Here is a 27,548-nt window from a genome sequence, read left to right as displayed (position 1 = left end):
CATTTCCAATTTACAATGGCAATACACCTTGATTAGTCCAGAGAGTTTTGTTTTCTGCAGATTTTATTTCCATACTATTTTCCTGAGGCAGATCACTGATAGGGGAACTCACTTGGCATATTTCCCGAATGTTTTAAAAGTTGAACTCATAATAGTCAGTAGGCAGCTGGAACTAGGTGGTTGGGTGCTAGGGGCTAAGTGAATCTGGAGCCATCCAGAGACACTTAGATGTCCACATAGATGCCATTGATCAAGTAGTCAAGTCTTGAATAGCGTTTCCGGTGGAGGGATTCTAAGAACTTTCTCCCCATGAGGAAGAGGCCTATGGCCAGGAAGAGAACCCCAAAGATCAGGCTGCTTATAAGAAGACACTTTTCCAATAGGAGCCTGTTTAGGAAAAAAGCAGCCAACTGGTGATCAGTTTCCTGAGAAGTGGTTTTGTTCACAAGGGCAGAGTCAAGACTGGATGAAGGAAGAGTCACAGGCTTGTGGGATACACCTATTTTTAGAGTTAAGCTGGAAGTTTCTCGAAAGGGCACTGTTTGGGGGGTGCCCTTCAAACCTGTGGCTGTTTGAGAGGAGGTTGATGGAACTGTTGTCGTTGTCTTTGCTATTGCTGTAGTTGTGGTTGTGGTTGTGGTCATCATGGTCGTGCTGACTAAGTGTGAAGTCACAGATTCTCCCCAAAGAGTGGCCAAGAGGCCTGTGAGAGACTCAGGAGGGTCTGTGGTCACAAGCCTAGCTCTGGTCACCACCTGTGGCTGAGTCATAGAAGGTGTCCCTGAAGCCGCAGGCTGCTGAGTGGTAGAGATGGGAAACCTCAGAATAGCTGTGGCTGTGGGCGAGGAGAGTGTGGTGCCATTTTCAAGCACCAGTGGAGCTGCTTTTTGTTCTGAGGAAAAGTGTGAAGTTGGGGAATGAGTGTCCCCATCAGATCCTGGGGGAATGGGTGTATCCATCAGATCCTAGGCTGACTGTGCCTATCTTGAGTAGCTTCTCTAAGTGACTGGAGGATCCTGATCTCTGAGACAGTGTAGATCCCCCTAAGTCTTCAGAGGGCTTCAAGGATCCTCTCGGGGTCAGGGTTGAGGAGGGGACTTCCTGGAACGTAGGCTGGACGTCGACAACTCAGTTGCAAGCCAAAGAAGATGGCGTCTCTGCAGACACAAAAGAAAAAGGGAGATTGAGCTGGTTGAGTCAGCAGTCACACAGTAATGATTCTGGATGTATTCATGGAAAACTGAGGTAAATGGAAAGTAGACAGAGTGATAAATCCAGGTTGGAGGGCGAGGAAGAGAGATGCAGAGAGAGAAGAACAGGCTTGGGTGCTCAGAGGCAGCAGAGGGTGGAGAATGTAAATAGGCTGGCCCTCAAGTCTGTCTCCCCAATGCACTGAAGTCCCTTGGGACTCAACCAAGCATCCCAAGTCAGGACAAGAAACTGCTTTTCTCAATAGTACAGAAGCAGAAATTTTGCCAGAGAAAATATTTCACCCAAAAACTGAATCAGCAGGAGATTAATAGCTATATTTCTAGGTAAGATCAGATATTTTTGTTTGTTTGTTTGTTTGTTTTGGGGCCACACCCGGTAATGCTCAGGGGTTACTCCTGGCTATGCGCTCAGAAATCGCTCCTGGCTCAGGGGACCATTTGAGATGCTGAGGATTGAACGGAGGTCTGTCATGGGTCAGGTGTGTGTAAGGCAAATGCCCTACTGTTGTGCTATCACTCTGGCCCCAGGATCAGATTTTTTTTTTTTTTTTTTGGTTTTTGGGCCACACCCCATGGTGCTCAGGAGTTACTCCTGGCTGTCTGCTCAGAAATAGCTCCTGGCAGGCACGGGGGACCATATGGGACACCGGGATTCGAACCAACCTCCTTTGGTCCTGGATCGGCTGCTTGCAAGGCAAACACTGCTGTGCTATCTCTCTGGGCCCAGGATCAGATATTTTTAAAAAGAACAGGGGCTGGAGAGATAGCTTGGAGGTAAGGTGTTTGCCTTGCATGCAGAAAGACCATGGTTTGAATCCTGGCATCCCATATGGTCCCCTGAGCCTGCCAGGAATGACTTCTGAGCATAGAGTCAGGAGTAACCCCTGAGCACTGAGCCGGGTATGACCCAAAAAACAAAAAAAAAAAAAAAGAGGGCCGGAGAGATAGCATGGAGGTAAGGCATTTGCCTTGCAATCAGAAGGTCGGTGGTTCAAATCCCGGCATCTTATATGGTCCCCGAGCCTGCCAGGAGCGATTTTTGAGCATAGAGCCAGGAGTAACCCCTGAGCGCTGCCAGGTGTGACCCAAAAACCAAAAAAAACAAAAAAAAAAAAACATGTACAGGACTCCAGCTGGAGAGATGGTCCAGGAGGAAAAGTATATGCCTTGCATGAAGTTGCAGAGGCCATAGCACTGGTCGAACGTCTGGCAACCACATACTGCCTGGGGTAATTTCTGAGCAGAATCAGGAACAGTCCTTGAGCACTGCTTAGTGTGACCCAAAAAGGAAAAAGAAAGAGGGACAGAAAAATAATAGTACAGTAGGCAGGGCATTTGCTTTACATGCAGCCACCCCCATTTCAATCCCTGGAACCCCATATGGTTCCCCGATCCTTGCCAGGAGTAAACTCTGAGTGCAGAGCCCAGAATAAGCACTGAGAACAACCAGGTGTAGTCCCCAAGACAAATAAATTAAAAGAACGGACTTAATATCTTTCATTAAAAAAAAAAAGATGTAGGCCCGGAGAGATAGCACAGCGGTGTTTGCCTTTCAATCAGCCGATCCAGGACCTAAGGTGGTTGGTTCGAATCCCAGTGTCCCATATGGTCCCCGGTGCCTGCCAGGAGCTATTTCTGAGTAGACAGCCAGGAGTAACCCCTGGGCACTGCCGGGTGTGGCCCAAAAACCAAAAAAAAAAAAAAAAAAGTTGTAGCCAAGGTTTAAGCATGTGCAGAATAAGCAGGACCTGATGCTACTGTGAGACTAGCCAAGGAAGGTGCTTTCTTTCCCAAGAAGGTGACTTTTTTTTTTTTTTTTGGTTTTTGGTTTTTGGTTTCTGGGTTAAACCCGGCAGCACTCAGGGGTTACTCCTGGTCCTACACTCAGAAATCGCTCTGCATGCAAAGCATGCAAGGCCTTACCTCCATGCTATCTCTCCGGCCCCAGAAGGCGACTTCTAAATAAAGCAAACTACAGGCCAGATCTGTTCTTTCTTCTTTCTGTTTGGACCCAACCTGGCAGTACTTAGGGACCACTCATGGCCACTACTTAGGAGTCCCTTCTCACGGTGCTTACGGGACCCATATGATACTGGGGACAGAACCCAGGCTGCCTACATGCAAAGTATGTACCCCAGCTACCCTCACTTTTTAAGGCCACACAGTGGTGTTAAGGGTCTACTCTTAGCTCAGGGCTTGGGAGTCAGCTGAACACCCTGTCAGTGTTCAGGATCAAACCTGGGACTCTGGCATGCAAAGTGCATGCTCCAGTCTACTAAGCTAGTTCTCCAACCTACTCTGTCTGATTCTTTGATCTTACCCAGCCCCTGGCTTCAGCTTGGTTTTCGGGGGTGGGAACTGAATTCAGGCCTTATAGAAGCAAAAACTACATCTACCACTGAGCTCATTCCCAGCCCTCAGCTGGCCCTGTTTCTTGCTAAATTTCCTTTGGCAAAGGTCCTAGAAGCATGCAGGGCTCCACCATACCTGCTGTTCATTCCAGCCTTGCTGTTAGCCATTGGGGTGCGGTGTTTTCTCTGGGTCATACTGAGTGGACCTGAGGAGGCTGGGAGTCAGCCCTGTGCTTGCAAGTCTTCTCGGAGCTACATTTTAGAGTGACTTCACTAGACAAAAGATGGAGGGACTGACACTTTAAACACCAGGCTCCTGATTTACTCTATTGTTTGGGTAGGGGGGTACCCACACCAGTGATGCTCAGGTGTTATTCCTGATTTGTGGTGGTGTCAAGGAGGAGAATGACATACGCTATGTTGCAGGAAGGAAGGAAGGAAGGAAGGAAGGAAGGAAGGAAGGAAGGAAGGAAGGAAGGAAGGAAGGAAGGAAGGAAGGAAGGAAGGAAGGAAGGAAGGAAGGAGGGAGGGAGGGGGGAGGGAGGAGGGAGGGAGGGAGGGAAGAAGGAAGGAAGGAAGGAAGGAAGGAAGGAAGAAGAAAGGAAGGAAGGAAGAAGAAAGGAAGGAAGGAAGGAAGAAGAAAGAAAGAAAGAAAGAAAGAAAGAAAGAAAGAAAGAAAAGAAAGAAAGAAAGAAAGAAAAGAAAGAAAGAAAGAAAGAAAAAAGAAAGAGAAAGAAAGAAAGAAAGAAAAGAAGAAGAAAGAAAGAAAGAAAAAAGAAGAAAGAAAGAAGAAAGAAAGAAAGAGGGGGCCGGGCTGGGGTGGCGCTAAAGGTAAGGTGCCTGCCTTGCCTGAAGCTAGCCTTGGACGGACCGCGGTTCGATCCCCGGTGTCCCATATGGTCCCCCAAGCCAGGAGCAACTTCTGAGTGCATAGCCAGGAGTAACCCCTGAGCGTTACCGGGTGTGGCCCAAAAAAAACCAAAAAAAGAAGAAAGAAAGAAAGAAAGAAAGAAAGAAAGAAAGAAAGAAAGAAAGAAAGAAAGAAAGAAAGAAAGAAAGAAAGAAAAGAAAGAAAGAAGAAAGAAAGAAAGAAAGAAAGAAAGAAAGAAAGAGAAAGAAAGAAAGAAAGAAAGAAAGAGAAAGAAAGAAAGAAAGAAAGAAAGAAAAAGAAAGAAAGAAAGAAAGAAAGAAAGAAAGAAAGAAAGAAAGAAAGAAAAAGAAAGAGGAGGGAGGAAGGGAGAGAGGGAGAGGGGAGGAAGGGAGGGAGGAAGGAAGGAAGGAAGGAAGGAAGGGAAGAAGGAAGGAAGGAATGAGGAAGGAAGGAAGGAAGGAAGGAAGGAAGGAAGGAAGGAAGGAAGGAAGGAAGGAAGGAAGGAAGGAATGGTAAGGGGGCAGGGAGAAAGAAGGAGGGAGGGAGAGAAGTTATTTTTTTGGTTTTTGGGTCACACCTGGCAGCGCTCAGGGGTTACTCCTGGCTCTTTGCTCAGAAATCGCTCCTGGTAGGCTCAGGGGACCATATGGGATGCCGGGATTCAAACCACTGTCCCTCTGCATTCAAGGCAAACGGCTCTACCTCCATGCTATCTCTCTGGCCTGATAAATATTAACTAGTGAGAGGAAGTGGAGTTTCCTGGGAAGACTGTGGAACAGATAGCCTTCCTTTTTTGATTTCCCACAAAATAGGAGGAGAGGGACTTATTTTTATAGGGTAATCACCAATCAGACAATATAAAGAATCAAAATTGGAAGTTGCCAGTCCCACCAAGTACTTATGTGTCCCTGCCTGCTCTGAGTCGAGAGCTCCCTCTGCCGGCTGCCTCAGGAACTATCTGATTCGAGTTCCACTTCGCGCAAAGATGTATGCAGATGACAAATCAGTTCTTTTTATGACTGAAACCCAACTACAAACATGTTTGTAATCATGGTGTTTAAATAAATATATTATTTAGGGGCCGGAGAGATAGCACATAGGCGTTTGCCTTGCAAGCAGCAGACCTAGGACCTAAGGTGGTTGATTTGAATCTCGGCGTCCCATATGGTCCCCTGTACCTGCCAGGAGCTATTTCTGAGCAGACAGCCAGGAGTAACCCCTGAGCACTGCTGGGTGTGGCCCCAAAACAAAAAATAAACAAAAATTATTTAAAAAACAAATTAGTTTTCTTCCCACTTCTACTGGAAAGACTCTACCACAGATAGCCTCTTTCACACTTGCATTATAAAAATCAACAATGTTACAGAGGTATTTTAATTATGAAGAGATATATCATTCTAGAGAAATTTCATTATAAAACAAATTTATCTATAAATCCTTTTCACATTCCAACAGTAATCAACATTTCTGTGTAAAGTTAAATTTTTTCATATATTTGAAAAAATGTGTATTTTCTCCTAAAGTTTAATTTCATTCCTGCTGGGGCCGGAAAGATAGCACAGAAGTAGGGCATTTCCTTTGCATGCAGCCTACCCAGGATGAATCTGGGTTTGATTCCCGGCATCCCATATGGTCCCTCAAACCAGGAGCGATTTCTGAGCGCAGAGCCAGGAGTAACCCCTGAGCACAGCTGGGTGTGGCCCAAAAACAAAAAAACAAATAACAAAAAAAAATTATTCCTGCACCTTAAATTTTTATTTAAATGTTTGCAGTATATCTTTGTTTTATGTTTTTGGGTCACACCTGACCATACTTAGGGGTTACTCTTGGCTCTGTATTCAGGAATCATTTGTGGTAAGCTCCTGGGACCATATGGAATGGCAGGGACTAAACCCAGGTCAGCCATAAGCAAGGCAAATGCCCTACCAATTGTTCTATCTCTCTAGTTCAGTATATTCCCTTGTGGATCCATTCTATTTTACTTCCCAAAAACTTGTTGGCAACTTGATATTTATACTGCTTCAAAATTTTCACTTAAAATATATATATATATATTGTTTGGAGTTAGGAGGCTGGGGCCACATCCAGCAGTACTCAGGGCTCATTCCTGATGATACTTCTGAAAACCTTTGCCAGGGATCAAACCAGGATCAACTACATGAAAGGCAAGAAGAGCCTTAACCCCTGTACTGTCTCGACAGCCCCTTTACTGATTATTTTATTTTACTGGGTGGAGGAATCTCACCCAGGTGCTTGGGGACCACCTGAGCCATAGCTAGCGATGCAGAATTCCCACTGCCTTAGTGCAAAACACCCCTTCCATGGCTTACAAAGATCTGTGTGGCCTCCCCACCTGTCTTATTCTTACTCCTTCACTACTGCTCCAGTGGTTCTGGAGTCAGGCAGCTGGGAGTGGACTGTTGGTTTTCAAACATTCCAAATCATTTGGCAGCAGGATATTAGAACCTCTGCTTCATGGAAGTTCTTTCTACAGTCTTCTGACACCTGGGTCCTATTGTTCATATCTTAGTTTAGGGGGTTTGCTTGTATTTTGGGCCACATCGGCTGTACTCAGAGCTTACTCCTGGCTCTGCACTTAAGAGATCACTCTGGCAGGGCAGGGGAGACCAAATGTAGTGCCGGGGATTGAACCCAGGTCAGCTACATGCAAGGCAAGTGATACCCTCTGGACTAACACTCCAACTCCTGTGGGGCTACTTCTTAAAGCTGTTTCCAAGGATGGGTGGGTGGGTATGTGAAACAATGGCAAAGCACAGGTGCCTTGCATATGTGAGGTCCTTGGATTTTGTTTGTTTGTTTTCTGTTTTTTGTTTTTTGGGCCACACACACTGACACTCAGGGGTTACTCCTGGCTATGCACTCAGAAATTGCTCCTGGCTTGAGGGACCCTATGGGATGCTGGAGGATGGAACTGCAGTCCATCCTAAGCTAGTGCTGGCAAGGCAGATGCCTTACTGCTTTGTACCATAGTTCTGGCCCCGAAGCCCTGGGTTTTATTCCCTGAGCCCCAACTTAGAGGGTGAGGGGCTAATTACAAAGCCTCAGCTTAGTTATCTTCATAAAACTGTCACTATTTGGGCCGGGAAGGTGGCGCTAGAGATAAGGTGTCTGCCTTGTAAGCTCTACCAAGGAACGGACCACGGTTCGATCCCCCGGCGTCCCATATGGTCCCCCCAAGCCAGGGGCGATTTCTGAGCACATAGCCAGGAGTAACCCCTGAGCGTCAAACGGGTGTGGCCCAAAAACCAAAAAAAAAAAAATATTTGTTGGGGCCGGAGAGATAGCATGGAGGTAAGGCGTTTGCCTTTCATGCAGGAGGTCATCGGTTCGAATCCCGGCGCCCCATATGGTCCCCTGTGCCTGCCAGGAGCAATTTCTGAGCCTGGAGCCAGGAATAACCCCTGAGCACTGCCAGGTGTGACCCAAAAACCAAAAAAAAAAAAAAAAAAAAAAAAAATTGTCACTATTTTTCTTGATTTATTATATTTATTGTGTTTTTTTCCTAAAGCCTATGTTCCTGAAGAAAGAAGATTGTTTTTTCATGGCTAGTATATATTTTTGCCTTTTAGAGGGTAAAAAAGTGCTGTCAGATAGAAGCAAAATTATGTTTTTATTTAAATAAACATATAAAAAATAATATGAATAAATAAACAAGAGTATAAAAAAGCTTTATAAAACTTAAAGGAAACTTGACACTGGAAGCATTTAATCTTGAAAAATTAACAAGCCAATTATGCTGGGAATGAGGCTTAAAGGCAAAACATCTACCTTGCACATGTGGCCCAGATTTGATCCCCAATGTCACATGATTCCCTGAGCACTGCCAAGATCAACCCCTGATCCCTTAGCACAGTGGGTGTGGCTCAAACACCAAGAGAAATATTATCAAGCTAAAAATCTCACCAAGAACTTCTGGGTTGTTTATCTTCTATGTTCTGTATAAAATATCCTGGGTATATAAATTTTATTTCCAATGCATTATCCAGATTTGGCTCGTGATAACTTCAATGGGTCTTTAATTTCTTTCCAGCTTTAGATAATAAAACCAGTGAATTCATCCCAGTCACCCTGGAAACCTGGACTCTTATTCCAGTCCTGATGATATGGGTCTAGTGAGCTGTCAAACAGGTTTTCCACAGGGACACAAAGTTGACCCCTGGCATTGCTCTCTAAACACTGAGCATGATCCTTGCAGTAACTCAGCCATCTGAAGTCCCAGTGCCACCACAAAGCGTGTGTTGAGCCGCACTACTCCCAGGTGTGACCCAGGCAAAAAGTGTGTTATAGTGGAGCCGGAGAGATAGCATGGAGGTAAGGTGTTTGCCTTTCATACAAAAGGACAGTGGTTCAAATCCCGGCATCCCATATGGTCCCCCATACCTGCCAGGGGCGATTTCTGGGAGTAGCCCTTGAGCGCTGCTAGGTGTGACCCAAAAAACCAAAAAAAAAAAAAAAAGTGTGTTATACTCCAGGCCTGGCATCAACTATAAAGAGAACAAATCTGAAATAAATTCTTTACATGAAAGATCTGTGTATGTTTTACATTAGAAAAGCAAAATTCAATGCCCTCATTCAAGTCTTTCACAGCAAAAAAACAAAACAAACAAAAACAAATTTAAAAAAAGGTTTGATTTCATACATTTCATTCATTCATGTATGGAAAGTGTTGAGTCACACCTAAAGGTGCTCAGGGATCACTCCTAACAGGGTTCAGGGGACTATATGGGGTCCTGGGGATTGAACTGGGTTGGCCACATGCAAGACAAGTGCCTTCACTCCTTAATCTCCTGTCCCTAATAAACTTAACTTTATTTACTGGGGTCACTCCCAGTAATGCTTGAGAACCCCTACGGCCCATACTGCATAGAGTTTATGTGTATGTATGTGTCAGGAGAAGGCATGTAGCCAGTATTAGAGATCAGACTCAGTCAGGGTTTCTCAGAAGAAGGCATGTGGGGGCTGGAGTGATAATATGACAGAGAGGGTCTTACTTTGAATGCAGCTGATCCAGGTTCAATCCATGGCACCTCATATAGTCCCCTAAACCCATCAGGAATGATCCCTGAATACAGAGTTAGGAGTAAGCCCCGAGCACCACTGAACGTGGCCCAGAAACAAATAAAAAACATAAGGTTTGTGTTCTATCACTTCAGTCATGTCCCTGGCCAATACACTGAACTTTTGGAATTTTTTTTGAAGGGTATTTCTTTTTTCTTTTTTAGGTTTTTGGGCCACACCTGGTGATGCTCAGGGGTTACTCCTGGCTCTGTACTCAGAAATCACTCCTGGCTTGGGGGACTATATGGGACATTGATATGGGATATCGAACCCAGGTCTGCCCTGGGCAGCCACATGCAAGGCAAACGCCCTACTGTGTTATCACTCTGGCCCTGGAAGGGTATTTCTTATATTTGTGAGCCCTCTGGGTAGCTTTCTTGAGACTCTTGCAGAGACCACTTTTTCTAGCCCGTATCCTCCCTTTATCACCATCACAAGAGAAAAAGGGGTGCAATTTTGTTACCTTCAATTATCCTGTAAGTCATAAGTCCCTTTGCTGGCTTTAGTGGACAGGCTTCCTCACTGGGACAGAAAAACAGGTAGCAGTTGGGTTGGTAGATGGTTTTCCGGGTGTCGAAGATCATCAAGTTACAGGCTTTGTCCCCTGCAAGGTAAGGTTTCGTAAGCATCATTCTGAAACATGATTTTCTTTTCTTTTTTTTTTTTTTTTTTTATAAAAGTATTTTATTGAGGGCCCGGAGAGATAGCACAGCGGCATTTGACTTGCAAGCAGCCGATCCAGGACCAAAGGTGATTGGTTCGAATTCCAGTGTCCCATATGGGTCCGTCGTCCCCCCCCCCCCCCCGTGCCTGCCAGGAGCTATTTCTGAGCAGACAGCCAGGAGTAACCCCTGAGCAACGCTGGGTGTGCCCCCCCCCCCAAAAAAAAAGTATTTTATTGAAACCATTGTGATTTACAAAGCTCTTCATAGTTGGGTTTCAGACATACAATGTTTCAGGGCCAGTCCCACCACCACTATCAATCTCCCAAACCATGTTCCCAGAGTCCATCCCATAGCACCATCACCTGTCCCCAGCCTAGCCAGCACTACAGGCCCCTTTTAAGTTTTAGTTGTTAAAGTTTGGATCTCATGATTTTATTGTTGTTGCCTTTGGACTGGATATTTACTTCTGTCCTTCCTTTCTTTTTTTTTTTTTTTGTTTTTTTTTTTTTTTTTTTTTTTTTTTTTTTTTTTTTGGGCCACACCTGGCAGCACTCAGGGGTTACTCCTGACTATATGCTCATAAATCACCCCTGGCTCAGGGAACCATATGGGATGCTGGGGATCGAACCTGCATCCATCTTGGGTCAGCCGCATGCAAGGCAAATGCCCTATCACTGTGCTACCACTCTGGCCCAGTTTCGTCCTTTTTAAATACCACCAATGCATCTGAGACCACTTGGCTCCTGATCCTCATCATTTGATATTTGTGTTTCTCCTCCTCTACTCAATTTCTTTCCTTTTCATCACTATATGCTATACTAGACTGTGAAACACAATTTCTAAAGAGAATCAGGGCCAGAAAAACATCAGTACTGGTACCCAACACACAGACTTTGACTGGTCTGCTGATGCCAAACCATTTCCTTTCCTTTAGTTTGGTCATTTAAAGCAATGAAAAGATATTGAGTCCAGGAGCTGGAGTGATAATACAGTGAGTAGGCCATATGTCTTGCATGCAGCTGACCTGGGTTTGATCCCTGGCATTTATATGGTCTCTCAAGCACTGCCAGGAGTTACCCCTGAGCATGATAGGGGTTATAATAAATAACCAAAGCCAAAATAAATAAATAAATAAATAAATAAAGGCACTGAATTAAAAATTAGAATGAAGACAATTTGAGCAAAAAAATGGGGGGGGGGTTTGGGCCACACCTGGTGATGCTCAGGGGTTGCTCCTGGCTATGTTCCTGGCTTGGGGGACCATATGGGATGCCAGAGTATCAATCACAGTCCATCCTAGGTTAGTGAGTGCAAGGCACGTGCCCTACCGCTTGCACCACCGCTCCGGCCCTGCCACTAGGACACTCTCAATTTGGGCAATTTCTTAAATAGGGTTTTTTTTTTTAATAGTACAGGTCATTCTTTAGAAATTGGTCTTCCGGGCCCGGAGAGATAGCACAGCGGTGTTTGCCTTGCAAGCAGCCGATCCAGGACCAAAGGTGGTTGGTTGGAATCCCGGTGTCCCATATGGTCCCCCGTGCCTGCCAGGAGCTATTTCTGAGCAGACAGCCAGGAGTAACCCCTGAGCACCGCCAGGTGTGACCCAAAAACCAAAAAAAAAAAAAAAAAAAGAAAGAAAGAAATTGGTCTTTCATTTGCTGAGATCCCACCAATAGCTACATAAAAAGACTAACTTTGCAGTCTTTAGCAGTTCACAATTAAGTTGGCCCTTTTTATGAGGGAATGAAGAGAGAGTGGGAGACAGTGGGATACACCCAGTGGTCTAGTGGTTGCTCAGAGGTTATTCCCAGTAGGTGCTCAAGGGTACTCCTGGTAGTGCTCAGAGTCCATGCTGTATGCTGACAGGGATAGAAACCAGATCTCCTGAGGCTGGAGAGATAGTATGGAGGTAGGGTGTTTGCCTTGCATGCAGAAGGATGGTGGTTCAAATCTCAGCATCCCATATGCTCTCCTGAGCCTGCCAGGAGCAATTTCTGAGCATAGAGCCAGGAGTAACCCCTGAGCACTGCCAGGTGTGACCCAAAAACCAGAAACCAGGTCTCTTGGAGGCAAGTCTCCTGGAGGCAAATCATGTGCTCAAACCATTGAGCTCTCTTTCTCTCTCTGTGGCCCTTAATAGATACCACATTGCTCCATAAGCTTATGAATAAGTGAAGTCCTCTTAGCCTAGACCATCCCTCACTTCTATCCCTCACTACTTCCTCTAGGCTGTGATGGTAAAGTCCTATTCTTTGCTTGATCATGAATTTATTTATCTATTTTTTGTTTGGGGGGTCATATCCAGTGGTGTGCAGGGTTACTCACAGGGTTTTTTTTTTTTTGGTTTTTGGGCCACACCCTGTGACGCTCAGGGGTTACTCCTGGCTATGCGCTCAGAAGTTGCTCCTGGCTTCTTGGGGGACCATATGGGACGCCGGGGGATCGAACCGCGGTCTGTCCTAGGCTAGCAGGCAAGGCAGGCACCTTACCTCCAGCGCCACCGCCCGGCCCCGACTGAGGATCACTTTTAATGAGCATGGGGTACCATATCAATCTTGAGTCAGCCACCCACAAGGCAAGCACCCTACTTACTGCTATATCTCTTCAGTCCATTGATCAGGAATTTATTCACACCCCACCCCACACCTACCCAGGACCCTGTAATGGTTGAGAGCTCAAGACTTAGGTTTCCCTTTTCATTTATAGAGTCACAAATTGAAAAAAATTATAATTATTTCAAAGGGCTCTCTCTTTTCTCTCTCCTTTCTTTCTTCTCTCTCTCTCTATTTTCTCTCTCTGGGAGGGGGAGGAAAAAAAGGCTTTTGGTCACAGCTGGAGGTGTTCAGGAGCTACTCCTGACTGTGTGTTCAGGAGTGACATCCCCTCAGGCATTGGGATAATATGTGGCACTGGGGATTTGAACCTGGGTCACTGGGATGCCTTAATTCCTATCTCTCCAGCTTGCTATTCTCTTTTTTTGTTTGTTTGTTTGTTTTTGGGTCACACCCCGAAATGCTCAGGGGTTACTCCTGGCTCTATGCTCAGAAATCGCTCCTGGCAGACTCGGGGGACCATATGGAATGCCGGGATTCGAACCACCGACTTTCTGCATGCAAGGCAAATGCATTATCTCCATGCTATCTCTCCGCCCCGCTATTCTCATCTTCACCTTTCAGTTCTGAATGTGGTGAGTCCCTCGTGGCCTGTGATACACTGACTTAACTTTTCAGGGAAGAGTGTCTGCTACTTCAAAATCAAACATTAAGTCCTGAACAACAGTACAGTGGCTGAAGTGCTTGCCTTCCAGACAGCCAAATGGGTTTGATCCCCAGCACTGCATATGGTCCCTAGAGTTCATCAGGATTGATCCCAGAAGCACAGGCCAGGAGTAAACCTTGAGCATTGCTGGGTATGGTCCAAAAACAAAAACAAAAATCAAATGCTAGGCTGGAGAGATGGTACAGGAGTTATGTCCCTTGCCTTGAATATAACCTGTCCTAGTTTGATCCCCAGCACCACATATGGCTCCCTGAGCGCTGCCAGGAGTGATCCTGAGGACAGAGCCAGGAGGAAGCCTTGAGCACCTCCCTTCAATCAAATGCTAATTTCTGTTCTTTTATATCTTCTATTTCAGAGGATACACCTGGCTGGACTCTGATATAAAAAGAATGAGCGCCAGTCCTTTGAGTCATCTGATTTTCTGTCAGGTTTCATTTCCAAAATTGGCACATATTGCTCATTTTCTCAGAGATGAAATACAAAAGAAAATCACTCTATATTTCCATTACCCATGATGATGGCAACTAAGCATATGAAGGGAGATTTTGTGTCTTCGCTTTAGGGAGAGGAGAGTATATGTGTGAAACAATCCTCCATGAATTTTGTGCCCTCATTTTTTGGTTTTGTTTGGCTTTGGTCTTTGGGCTACATCTGGTGGTACTCAGAGGTTACTCCTGGCTCCGTGTTCAGAAATCACTCCTGGCAGGCTTGGGGAACCATAGGGATGCCAGGGATCAAACCCAGGTTAGTCGCATGCAAGGCAAATGTCCTATCCACTGTGCTATTACTCTTGCCCCAGCCTTTTCCTTTTTTTTTTTTATCCTATAGACAATCACTGATAGGAACTATTTAGTCACAACCAACCCCAGTTCCTTATATTCTAAAAAAGATGCTCAGACGCTGCGGGATAGCTCAGTGACTTAAGGCAATTTCCTTTTGAGAGCAAGGTCTTGAGTTTGATCCCTGGTGCCTCCTACATGCTTCAAGTACACTCCTAGCCATTGATCTCACGAGCTCTGCCATAGTCTCAAGTCCAACACAGCCAGGTATGTGTGAGCATTTCAGCTATAGATTGTGAAAGCACCAGGTGGTATGGGGTCCCTGATCTTTAAGACAACCAGGATGGGGCAGTGCCTGAGAGATGTCTCAAAGGGCAGGAGCACAAGCTTTGCAAATGTGAAGCCCTGAGTTTGATCCCTGGTACCACATGATCTCCAAAGCACTCTCTGAGAGTGATTTGCAAGCTCTGAGCTGGGAGTTGCCTCTGAGCCTCACTAGACGTGTCCCAAACAAGACAACAAAACCAAACCAAAATGAAGGGGTTATGGGAAAATGCCTGGATTAAAGGTGACATCAAGATCATGACTTACCTGAGATGTTTTTGGCCGAACAGCAAGAATTGATGCAATCTTGTTGCGTTGGGGTGTGTGTGGGCTCATTGCCCCGGATCCCCCTGGACAGTGAGGACTGGATGTCGATGACCATATTCTCCAAGCTCTTGGTGGGGCAGTGCAGGCTGGCGGAAAGCCTCAGAGCTAGGAAACCAACCAAGACAATGGTATATGTTCGGCTGCAGCCTCCTCTGAGTAATATTGGAAGTACCATTTTGTGGTCACAGGTAAAGACAATCCTCATCCACACCTTGTTTTGCTTCTGGACAATTGTGCAGATGTTGGACTATTTCGCTGCAGAATAAAAATAGGGAACCCACTGTGAGATTTGCTTGTTTCCTCCTTGTCTTGTTTTTGGGTCACACCTGGTGATAATGCTCAAGGCTTATTTCTGGTTCTGTGCTCAGGGTTCATTCATGGCAGTGCATGGGGAACTGAACAGGATGCTGGGATCAAACCCAGGTTGGCCAAATACAAGGCAAATACTCTCAGCCATTGTGCCATCACTCCAGTTCAATGGTGCCCTCTTTTATGTTTGTTTATTTGTTGTTGTTGTTGCTATTATTATTATTATTCTTGGTTTTGGGGTCACACCCAGTGGTGCTCAAGGATTACTCCTGGCTCTGTACTCATAAATCACTCCTGGTAGGCTTGGGGGCCATATGGGATGCTGGGATGTGAACGACTGTCTGTTTTGGATCTATTCCATGTAAGGCAAACACCCTACTGCTGTGCTATCACTCTGGCCCTACTTGTTGTTATTTTGAAGACATACTCAGGAGTAGTTGGGACTTGCTTCTGACTCTGCACTCAGGAATCACTCCTGGCAGGGATCAGGGGTGACATTTGGGATGCTGGAGACTGAATGCACATGCAAGACCAGTGCCTTAACACCTATACTATCTCTCTGACCCAGTGTCTTCTCTATGTGAGAGTAACTTTCTGATGTATGTTTTCAATTTTTAAATTAATCCTTGGGCCCGAAGAGATAGCACAGCAGCATTTGCATTGCAAGCAGCCAATCCAGGACCAAAGGTGGTTGGTTCAAATCCCAGTGTCCCATATGGTCCCCTGTGCCTGCCAGGAGCTATTTCTGAGCAGACAGCCAGGAGTAACCCCTGAGCACCGCCGGGTGTGGCCCAAAGAACTAAACAAACAAACAAACAAACAAAAAGAGTTTAGATCAAGAGCAAATGGGGCTGGCGAGGTGGCGCTAGAGGTAAGGTGTCTGCCTTGCAAGTGCTAGCCAAGGAAAGGACCATGGTTCGATCCCCTGGCGTCCCATATGGTCCCCCCAAGCCAGGGGCAATTTCTGAGCGTGTAGCCAGGAGTAACTCCTGAGCATCAAAAAGGTGTGGCCTGAAAAAACAAAAACAACAAATTAATTCTTAAGAATTTAATTCTGTAACCATTGTAAATGGATTTTTTTTTTTTTTTTTGGTTTTTGGGTTACACCCGGCAGCGCTCAGGGGTTATTCCTGTTTCTATGCTCAGAAATCGCTCCTGGCAGGCACAGGGGACCGACCATATGGGATGCCAGGATTTGAACCACCGTCCTTCTGCATGAAAGGCAAACACCTTACCTCCATGCTATCTCTCCAGCCCCAGTAAATGGATCATTTTTGAAAAAAATTTTCCCTCTTAATGCAATGTATATCTTATTTTAAGGAGGCCAATAACCTCAGTCTGCTGTTTTTTGTTTTTTGTTTTTTTTTAATAAAGCAAAGCTATATTCTGTAATGCTCAGGGTTAATTCTTGTCTCTGTGTTCAGAGATCACTCCTGGGGGTGCTCCAGGGACCATATGCAGTGCTGGGGATCAAACTAGGGCCATCTGCATGCCAGGTAAGCACCCTACTCTCTGTACTATCTCTTCACCCCCTCCAATAGTTTCCTGTTTCATTTCATTTGTTTTGGGCCCACACATGGCAGTGTGTGGGAGCTACTCTGTGTGTAGGGATTATTCCTGCGAGTGCTCAGGGGACCATGTGGTGCTGGGATCAAATCCATGGGGTTTTCATGTAAAGCCGAGGCTTCAGCTGTTTGAGCCATCTCCTAGACACTCTAGCCTTACTATAAAATTATATACAATAATCAAGATTGTAATATAGGTGAAAGAATAGGCCAACAGGATGTAACAGAAAGACCAGCAATAGATGCACACAAGATTCTCTGACAAAGGAGTAAAAGTTTGGGGCCGGAGAGATAGCATGGAGGTAAAGCATTTGCCTTGTAATCAGAAGGTCGGTGGTTCTAATCCCGGCATCCCATATGGTTCCCTGAACCTGCCAGGAGTGATTTCAGAGCGTAGAGCCAGGAGGAACCCCTGAGCACTGCTGGGTGTGACCCCCCCACCCCCCCAAAAAAGGAGTAAAGGCAATTCCATGGAAAAAAGAGTCTTCTAAAAAATGGCACTGGAACAAGTGGGCATCCATAGAAAAGCCAAAAAAAGTCCAACTAATAAAACAATAAATCTAACTTCAGATCTTAACCCTGCAATGAAAGATAACTAAATATGGATAATAGACTTATTGTAAAATGTAAAAACTCTAAGACTCCTAGAATATAAAATGAGAGGAGGGTCAGAGAGATAATATAGAAAGTAAAGCACTTGCATTGTTTCCCTGGCTCAAATCCCTGGCAATATATTGTCCCCTAAGAACTGAAGAGTGATTCTGAACACAGTCGACCCGGGTTCAATCCCCAAAATCGAATATAGTCTAGAGAGCTCTCCAGGAGTGGTCCCTGAGTGCAGATCCAGGAGTAAGCCCTAAGCACTGTCATTGTGGCCCTCAAACCAAACCAAACCCAAAAGATCAACAACACCAGGTGGATAAGGAATTTTCACAGTCTTTCTGCAAACTCGGGCAAAGAAACCTGAGCTAGAGGGCGGGAGCTCTGCTTTCCTTTTCTTCCTCAGGGGGACCTGGGAGTTCTGAAGTGTTTGTTCAGTGAAAGAGAAAAACTGCATCACAATAGGCAGACTGTTTCTTCCCATATAGGATTAGTTAGATCTCCAAGGTCCCGTAGACAGTGGTAAGAGGCTGCAGGTGTGAGGGAGGGTAAACACCTGCGTTTTTCTGCTAGTTAAATTCCTTACACCTGCTGTATGAAATGTTTGAAAGCCTTTTATTCTGAGAATAATGCCTTTAATTCAAAGCATAAGCTCACCTAATTGGCCGACCTCTATTAGTGGATGCGAATGCACACGACACATGCATATGCCACAGCACTGGGCAACTAGTAGTAGGTTCCAGAACAAACTCAGTGGGGGCTGAGACAGTACAGTGGTTAGAGCAATTGCCTGGCATGCAGCCCACCCGGATTCGATATCCGACACGGATATGCAACATATGGTCCCTCAAAGCACCTCCAGGAATGATCCCTGCGCACTACTGCTGTGTCCCCTAAATCAATCAACCCAAGCAATACCAAGAGAGGAATTTGGGCCCGGAGAGATAGCACAGCAGTGTTTGCCTTGTAAGCAGCCGATCCAGGACCAAAGATGGTTGGTTCGAATCCTGATGTCCCATATGGTCCCCCGTGCCTGCCAGGAGCTATTTCTGAGCAGACAGCTAGGAGTAACCAAAAAACTACTGTGCTTTCACAGTAATTTTTTTTAGTACATAGTAACATTGGATCAGGGAAATTACAAAAATTTTTAAAAAATTACAAAAATTACAAATCTTTATTTGTAATCCACTTTGGTAAAAAGAAGAAGAAGAAGAAGAAGAAGAAGAAGAAGAAAAAGAAGAAGAAGAAGAAGAAGAAGAAGAAGAAGAAGAAGAAGAGAAGAAGAAAGAAGAAGAGAAGAAGAAGAAGAAGAAGAAGAAGAGAAGAAGAAGAAGAAGAAGAAGAAGAAGAAGAAGAAGAAGAAGAAGAAGAAGAAGAAGAGAAGAAGAAGAAGAAGAAGAAGAAGAAGAAGAAGAAGAAGAGAAGAAGAAGAAGAAGAAGAAGAAGAAGAAGAAAAGAAGAGAAGAAGAAGAAGAAGAAGAAGAAGAGAAGAAGAAGAAGAAGAGAAGAAGAGAAGAAGAAGAAGAAGAAGAAGAAGAAGAAGAGAAGAAGAACATATATGCAGCTCCCCAAACTACTCTTGCCTCTTCTGAGGCCTGCATGGGGGCGGTGACACTGTGACAGCTGTCGCCTTGCCTGCCTAGATCCTCTCTCTGGGTGCTCCCCAAGTGCCACCAAGACCCAGGCAGCACCAGGCTTAGTCCCACGGGATCCTGGGGACTTCGGGTAGGGCGGAGGCTCCGCAGGCGGGCTGCCGGGTGGGGAAGAGAAACCTGGGCGGGATCAGAAGGTTGCACATACCTGGGTGGCCCGGGGAGCCGCGGTCCCGGGGGTGGCGGAGCTCCGAGCGGGTCCGGCTGCGGGCTGCTGGTTGCTGGGCTTGTTCCTGCTTCCGCCACCGCGGGCGTCGGTCGGCCGGTGCGGGGGATGGGGAGTCGCTTTCCTGCCCTGCAACCCGGAGCTGTTTCCCAGCCACTTCGAGTTCTCTCCACGCCCTGATCTTTCCTCATTTAGGGCCTTTGAGATATTGCAAACGCAAAGCATGTGCCTAGCACACAGAAGATCCCCCTGAGTTCATGCCAGATAACCTCATGGCTTCCAAACCTGCAGCATCCTTGATTGAGTGTGGACCTTCTTCCCCCAGCACCTCTGGGGCCAAAGAGATAGAAAAGATGGTGGGTAGGGCTCTTGCCTTGAGCATAGCAATCCCAGATAATTCCCTGGCACCGCATATAAGCCTCCAACACTGTTAGGGGTGATCTCTGAAATCAAAATCAGAAATAAATACTGAACACAGCCAAGTGCAGCAACAAAACAAAATATTAAGGAGGTAAGACAGGGATTAAGCATCTCACAGAACACGAGACACTCCAGACTCCCGGGGTCACTCCTGGGCACAGAGATAGAGGACCCCCTGACCACCCCACCTAATGAGAAGCTGACCCCAAACTTAAAAACGAAGAAAATTTTATGTAGATCAGTCCAGAGGAAGGGTGTTTATTTATTAACAAGGATAATAAGGAAAAAAAAAACCCTGAGTTACCATTTACATTAAAATGTATACCTAATATTTAGTATAGTACCTAGGATGTATGATGTACTGTCAATATTTAATTAAAACCTATTTGCTTGTTGAATGAAAAACGTCAGACATAATTTGTATGAGTTTCAGTCATTACTCAATCCACACCCATCTCTAAATACACAAATGCACTTCCAAATACACATTCATAAACCATTGTGGCTTGTCAAGTGATTTTGGTGTTTTGTTTGTTTGTTTGATTTTGTTTGATTTTAGGACCACACCCAGTAGTGCTCAGGGCTTACTCCTGGCTCAGCTCTTCGGTGTCACTTCTGGTGGTGCTGGGGGACCAGATGGAATGTTGGGAATCAAACTTAAGTGCCTTGCCCTTCAGTATTATCACTGTGGCCAAAATGATTTAGTTTTGGTAGCACCCGCACATTGGCTTTCAAACCTATAACCCACTACAATTGTGGATGACAGTCAACAGTTATACTAGTTTTGTTTTTTGTTTTGTTTTTTTGGTTTTTGGGTCACACCCGGCGGTGCTCAGGGGTTACTCCTGGCTGTCTGCTCAGAAATAGCTCCTGGCAGGCACGGGGGACCATGTGGGACACCGGGATTCGAACCAACCACCTTTGGTCCTGGATCAGCTGCTTGCAAGGCAAATGCCGCTGTGCTATCTCTCTGGGCCCAGTTATACTAGTTTTAACAAAACTTATAGGGAAGCCTGTTGGCAGAAAATGCCTTTGAATAATGTTGCCTTGTGTGAAAGTTACTCCACTAGTTTTAGCCAGAGGATAAGCTTACCTTGCATATGATAATATTGTGAAAACTTGCTTTGAGAGAACTAGTTACCAAAGAAAAGGAAAAATGATTTTCCATTGGAATGAATATTCTAATGTGACAAGACAAAAGACAGATGTTTATCTCAGCTGTTAGCTCCAGACTTGAGATGTGACCCACAAAGACAGGGGGGAGACATCAGTAATGCAAAAGCAAGGGAGTTTATTCAGTTACAGCATGCTGGAGGCACACCTCTCCCAGGTGGTGACCATCCAGATGGGATTTCCAAGCCCTTTTATAGGGCTGCTGGGGCTTCAGTCTAGGGGCAAAGCTATAGGTTCTTGTTACATGATACATCAGCTAGTTTTAAACTGGCTGACTAGAAGTAGTAGAGAAGGGTCTCGGGTGCCCACTTGGTGTGCAGTTACATAAGGTTTATTGCCCGCAAGCCCCTGGGTGTTGCTAGTTTATCTAATTGTCCTGGTACGTGCCCTCAAAGTTCCTGGAACTGGCTGTTCTGGCCTAGTCCCTTCTGCCACCTATCTGAAGCAGTAATGGCAGTCCTTATGTCTAAAGCAAAGTACAGTTACAGAAGTGAAACAGTAGCAGTTAATTCTAAACCTACAGTCCCTTCTAACACTCACCTTTATTTGAGGGTTCACATTTTTGGGGTTCCTTCTTGGAGGAGTATCTGCTACATTCCAAGGAGATTTTGTCAGGAAATGTGGAATCTATTTTGATACATTGAACCTAGTGTCCTTGAAATGATGCCTTGGTTTGTTGGGTATTTTTTTGTTTGCTTCTTTTCAGTCTAGTCAGTGAATTGAGGACACTGTTTTTGGTCTTGTTTTCTTTTCTTTTCTTTTCTTAGATTTTGGATTACACCTGGTGGTACTCAGGCTTTACCCTGAGTTCTTTACCCTGGTTCTATACTCAGGGATTTTTTCCTGGCTGGGCTCAGGGGACCTCATGTTGTGCTAAGAATTGAATCTGGGCTGACAAGTGTCTTACCTACTGCACTACCCATCTGACCCTGAGTTTCGAAAGCATTTCATTTTATTTAAAAATCATGTAATCATGTGTTAAGCACCTGTAGGGGGGATTAAAGTCCAATAAGACTTGGTCTCTACCTTCAAGGCTTCATTAGCTCATAGGGGGAGATAAGCACATGAACAGCTGTGTATTTTGGGGGTGGTTGGGTCATAGCTGACAGTACTCAGGGGTTACTCCTGGCTCTGTGCTTCAGAAATTGCTCCTGGGTTGTTCAAGTGTGAGGAGAGTGATCTACTTGCTGTATTATGTGTCCAGACTCTCAATAGTTGTGTAAAAAGTAAGTAATCTACTATAACATGCAAAATAAGGGGACAGAGAAGAGAGATCAATAATTGAAATTTCTTAGAGATTGTCCATACTTAATTATTTGGGTGAGGGCTTAGGGACTACACTTGGAAGTACCCAGGGACTATTCCTGGTTCTGTGTTCAGAGGTCACTTTAGTTGTACTATGTAGTGCTGGTGATCCAAATGGAATTGCACACTTGCAAGATAAGCTTAAGATGCTTTTCTGTAGTATCAGCATATGCCCTTGTAGTATCTCTCCAGCTCTTCAATCATTTTTTTAAACTTCAGTTTTCGGAGACTGAGTAATAGCACAGCGGTAGGGAGTCTGCCTTGCATGTGGCCAACCCAGGCTGGACCTGGGTTTGATCCCTGGTATCCCATTTGGCCCCCTTAGCCTGCCAGGAGCGATTTCTGAGCATAGAGTCAGGAGTAACCCCTAGGCAGGTTGTGGCCCAAAAACTAAACACACAAACAAACAAACAAAAACAAAAAAAAACTAAACTATAAAAAATCCCCAACATTTCTCTTTTAGAGCAGTTTCATTTTCACAGCAAACAGAAGACAGCACAGCACATTCGAACCAATGACCTTCTGCATGAAAAGCAAATGCCTTACCTCCATGCTATCTCTCCGGCCCCGGTTTTTATTTTTTTAATATTTTCTATCTTTATACTTCTGCTTTTTTAGAGTATATATATATTTATATATATATAATAGTATATATAAAAGTATATAGTGTAGGGGCCGGAGAGATAGCATGGAGGTAAGGCGTTTGCTTTTCATGCAGAAGGTCATTGGTTCGAATCCCGGCATCCCATATGGTCCCCTGTGCCTGCCAGGAGCAATTTCTGAGCATGGAGCCAGGAATAACCCCTGAGCACTGCTGTGTGACCCAAAAACCACACACACACACAAAAAGTATATAGTGTATATAATGGTATAATATTAGGCTGCCCTTTCAGAGTAGCTTCCTTTACTGAGAATAGTGGTCCCCTTGGTTTCTCTTTCTGAGATCTCAGTTACCCAGTGTCAGCTATAGTATTGGAATAAAGACAGATTCTCAGATTAGTGGAATAGACTTGAGTATTCAGAGAATGTTTCCCAGACATACAATCAACTATCTTTGATAAAGGAACAATAAATGCAAGATGGAGCAAAGAAAGCCTCTTCAACAAGTGGTTAGCCACTTGCAAAAAAGCGAATCAGACCCCCATCTAACACCATGTACAAAGGTCAAATCCAAATGGATTAAAGACCTTGATATCAGGCCTGAAATCATAAGGTATATAGAACAACACGTAGATTAAACACTCCATGATATTGAGACTAAAGCATATTCAAGGAGGAAACAGCACACTTAAAACAAGTGGAAGCAGAGATAAATAGATGGGAATATATTAAGCCGAGAAGCTTCTGCACCTCAAAGGAAATAGTGCCTAGGATACAAAAGCCACCCACTGAATGGTATTCACCCAATACGCATCAGATAAGGGGCTCATATAAAAAATATACAAGATACTGACAAAACTTAACAAGAAAAAAATCTAACCTCATCAAAAAATGCAGAGAAGAAATGAACAATTTCTCAAAGAAGAAATAGAAATGGCCAAAAGGCACATGAAAAAATGTTCTACATCACTAATCATCAGGGAGATGCAAATCAAAACAACAATGAGGTACCATCTCATACCACAGAGACTGGCACACATCACAAAGAACAATTAGTGCTGGTGGGGATGTGGGGAGAAAGGGACTCTCATTCACTGCTGGTGGGAATGCCATCTAGTTCCACCCTTATGGAAAACAATATGGAGATTCCTCAGAGCTGGAAATTGAGCTCCCATATGAACCAGCTATACCACCTTAGGGATATACTCTGGGAACACTAAAACACAATACAAAATCCCTTTCTCACTCCTATATTCATTGCAGCGCTATTTACAATAGCCAGAATTTGGAAACAACCGAGATGTCCTTCAACAGATGAATGGCTAAAGAAACTGAGGTACATATACACAATGGAATATTATGCAGCTGTCAGGAGAGATAAAGTTATGAAATTTTCCTATACATGGATGTACATGGAATCTATTATGCTGAGTGAAATAAGTCAGAGGGAGAGAGACACACAGATAATAGTGTCTCTCATCTAAGAGCTTTAAGAAAAATTAAGGACATTATTGTAATAATGCCCAGAGACAATAGAGATGTGGACCAAAAGGACTGGCTCACAATATGAAGTTCACCACCAAGAGTGGTGAGTGCAGTTAGGGAAATAACTACACTAAGAACTATCATGACAATCTTAATAAGTGAGAGAATTAGAATGCCTGTCTAGAATACAGGCAGGGGTTGGGAAGGGGGGTGGTCATTGGTGGTGGAAATTTTGCACTGGTGAAGGGGAGTGTTTTGTTTGTTACTGAAACCCAACTACAATCATGCTTGTAATCATGGTGCTTAAATAAAGATTATACATGTGTATGTGTGTGTGTGTGTGTATATAAGGAATATACAAGCCACACTTTCTATGACTATAATGTAGAGAAAATGAAGAGATTTCAAAAGATAACAAAAAAAGAAGAAAGGAAGAAGAAGAAGAAGAAGAAGAAGAAGAAGAAGAAGAAGAAGAAGAAGAAGAAGAAGAAGAAGAAGAAGAAGAAGAAGAAGAAGAAGATGAAGTCGCTCCTGGCAGGCTCAGGAGGACCATAGGGGATGCCAGGATTCAAACCGGGGTCCGTCCTGTGTTGGCCGAATGCAGGGAAAAACACCTTACGGATGTGCTATCACTCCAACCCTGTATTGCAATACACAGTTAATGGTTCTTTTCACCTTTTCTGGACTGATGGTGATATTATGATATTAAGCTAAAAATATGGAGTCTGCTGAAATTGCAAAGTGCTTTCATTTTGGACCAAAGAATTGCACTTTGGAGGACAAAGAATTACAAGTTGGAATATATAATGTAGGTAAAAAGATGTAGGTAAAAACCTCAAACATGTTTGAAGTATTTTGTTTTGTATTGAGGCTATACCCAATGATGCTCAGGGACTGTTCTCAGCTGGGTACTGGACTAGGGGTTTCACTCCTAGAGGTGTTCTGTGGAGCATTTAGTGCTGGGATCTGAACCCAGTTTCCAGTATGCAAAGCAGGGTTTACTCCTAGTTTTATTCCCAGTGCTCAGGGATTACCCCTGATGAATAGGGGGACTGTATGGGGTGCTGGGGATTGATAATGGGTCCTACATGCAAGACACTTCAGTCCCCCCCAGTTGGGACTTTAATGGGAAAGAGTTAAGTAATAGATAAATAGTTTTTTTTTTAATGATTTAATTAGTGTTAACAAGCTTACGCTCATCTTGGCTCTATATAATTGGTACTCTGGCAAAAAGCCCACACTCACAGTCCTGTGATTAGGTTGGCCATTTTCCTGCTGGTTTCCCAAACAACCATTGGTGAAATAATTGCCATTTGGCCCAGTTCACAGGTCTGACCCATTTTAAACAAAACAGCCAAGTTGCTTTTTTTCATCTCTGACCTGATATTAAAATTGACTTTGTGGCTGGTTCTTAAAAAAAATTTGACTTCGCTTACATCATCTTTCACAGTGGATTTTAGGAGACAAGACCTGAGGCGATGTGTTTTTCCAAGAATTTAAAGAAATGAGGTGAGGGCCCGGAGAGATAGCACAGCAGCGTTTGCCTTGCAAGCAGCCGATCCAGGACCAAAGGTGGTTGGTTCGAATCCCGGTGTCCCATATGGTCCCCTGAGCCTGCCAGAAACTATTTCTGAGCAGACAGCCAGGAGTAACCCTTGAGCAACACTGGGTGTGGCCCAAAAACCAAAAAAAAAAAAAAAAAAAGAAATGAGGTAGTCCTGAACAGGGCATGAGGATAGAAAAAAAATTCTTGCTTGGGAGCTGGAAAGGAAAGAAAATAGGAGTTTGGCTTCCAGACAGTTATGGATCCCCATTCGTTCTGACACTCTTCTTTTATCCAAGTGCTATGCAGGATTTATAATTCACAGTATAAACAAATAACAAACATTAGATACCTTAAATGAATATACTTTTTAAATTTTTATTTATTTATTTTGGTTTTTGGGTCATACCTGGCAGTGCTCAGGGGTTCCTCCTGGCTCTATGCTCAGAAATCACTCCTGGCGGGCTTGGGGGACCATATAGGATGACAGAATTTGAACCACCGACCTTCTGCATGCAAGGCCAACGCCTTACCTCCATATATGTTAATTTTATCTGCTACACCCTTACACACACACACACACACACACACACACACAACGGACTTACTACCACTAGGGACAGGAAACCAAGTACAGATAATGGGATACACACACACACACACACACACACACACACACACACACACACACACACACACACACACACACACACACACACACACACACACACACACACCCTTCCCTTTCCCCTTCCCCTTCCCTTCCCCTCCTTCTCCTTCCCCTTCCCTCCCCTTCCCCTTCCCTTCCCCTCTCCTTCCCCTTCCCTTCCCCTTCCCCTTCTCCTTCCCCTTCCCCTTCTCCTTCCCCTTCCCCTTCCCCTTCCCCTTCCCCTTCTCCTACCCCTTCCCCTTCCCCTTCCCTAACAGACAAAATTTCCACTATTAACCTAAAGTGCCTGCTAACTGGACAAATCCTTTAAGAGACCTCACTTAAAGGAGACATCGTCCTAACAGCAGGAAACAGTTGACCCTTAGGGCGCTCTGGGCTCGTGGCTCCTTTAAGACCGCAGGCGCAAAAGTCCCGCCCTCCCGCCCTCTCGGGGGCCGGGGCGGGCCCTTTCACCCGGAACTGACTGCGCGCGCAGCCGGCGCCGCCCCTCGACGTCCCGGAAGGAGCGAGCCGGCGGCGCATGAGCAAGTGAGTGGCAGCGGCGCCGCCCGGCGGCCGCAGGCGCGCTCGGAGCCCGGGGTCCCCCGAGGAGGGCTGCTGAGCTCGGTGCATGCATGCACCGCGTCGCGCCTTGCAGCTAGGCGCATCCGTTCCCCCAGCAGGGCCTCCCCCATCCCGGGCGTGGGCCGCGGAGCTTCCCCGGCCCGGCTCCATGTAGCTTCTTCCTTCCCCTGCCCGGCCTCTGCCCCGCCGCCCGCGTCGCCTCCGCTGCCCGATCTGCCGCACCTGCCATGGGGAGCGAGCAGAGCTCCGAGGCCGAGAGCCGACCCAACGATCTGAACTCCTCAGGTCGGTGCCCGCACTCGCTCCATCTTCCTCCCACCGGCCTGGCCTCGCCTCCCCGCCTAGGACTGGGCAAACTGGCGCGTACCCCAAAGCCCCCCTTTTTATATTAATATCTTTATTTAAACACTTCTGATTCCAAATAGGATTGTAGTTGGGTTTCAGTTATGCCCAGAACAACCCCCTTCACCGGTGCAACCTTTTCACAACCACCGATGTCCCAAATCTCCTGATGGTTAATTTCTCTTTTTATCTTCCTAAAAGCAAAAATAGATGAAAAATAGAAAACCAAAAAAAAAATGCAGTCCGATGGAAGCCAGAGCTGGTGATG

General features: G+C 45.2%; 2 protein-coding genes across 3 annotated transcripts in view; one reads left to right on the top strand and one right to left on the bottom strand.

Annotated features, from left to right (window-relative positions):
• Positions 1 to 27,548, top strand: part of BORCS5 (BLOC-1 related complex subunit 5) — a 714,757-nt gene that overhangs the window by 605,512 nt on the left and 81,697 nt on the right. Inside the window, exon 1 of one of the 2 annotated variants that reach the window (XM_049783335.1) lies at positions 26,919 to 27,223. The exons of the other annotated variant lie outside the window; for it this stretch is intronic. Within the exon in view, the coding sequence (XP_049639292.1) occupies positions 27,166 to 27,223 (58 nt within the window). The 5' untranslated portion in view covers positions 26,919 to 27,165. Of the gene's footprint in view, positions 1 to 26,918; positions 27,224 to 27,548 lie in introns of those variants that run through there. 2 annotated transcript variants of the gene reach the window in all.
• MANSC1 (MANSC domain containing 1) lies at positions 4 to 19,278 on the bottom strand. The gene is made up of 6 exons (XM_049782907.1): positions 19,161 to 19,278; positions 14,827 to 15,141; positions 9,976 to 10,116; positions 3,699 to 3,768; positions 1,061 to 1,157; positions 4 to 965 (listed from the first exon to the last, which is right to left on the bottom strand). Exons 2-6 carry the CDS (start codon positions 15,089 to 15,091, stop codon positions 225 to 227), a joined length of 1,314 nt encoding a protein of 437 aa, XP_049638864.1. The 5' UTR covers positions 15,092 to 15,141; positions 19,161 to 19,278; the 3' UTR covers positions 4 to 224.

The sequence above is a fragment of the Suncus etruscus genome, chromosome 11 (genome assembly GCF_024139225.1).
Source record: "Suncus etruscus isolate mSunEtr1 chromosome 11, mSunEtr1.pri.cur, whole genome shotgun sequence".
NCBI lineage: Eukaryota > Metazoa > Chordata > Mammalia > Eulipotyphla > Soricidae > Suncus > Suncus etruscus.
The sequence above is the reverse complement of the archived record's forward strand: the minus strand, read 5'-3'. Positions and strand labels throughout refer to the sequence as shown.

Excerpts from the sequence above, each read along its gene's own strand:
- MANSC1 (XM_049782907.1), bottom strand. The coding sequence starts at position 15,091 with ATGAGGATTGTCTTTACCTGTGACCACAAAATGGTACTTCCAATATTA. Across the intron at positions 10,117-14,826 it reads TTCGGCCAAAAACATCTCAG|GGGACAAAGCCTGTAACTTG; the intron begins GTAAGTCATGAT and ends CTTACCTTGCAG. Across the intron at positions 3,769-9,975 it reads GACTTACAGGATAATTGAAG|GTCCACTCAGTATGACCCAG; the intron begins GTAACAAAATTG and ends CAGCCTCCTCAG.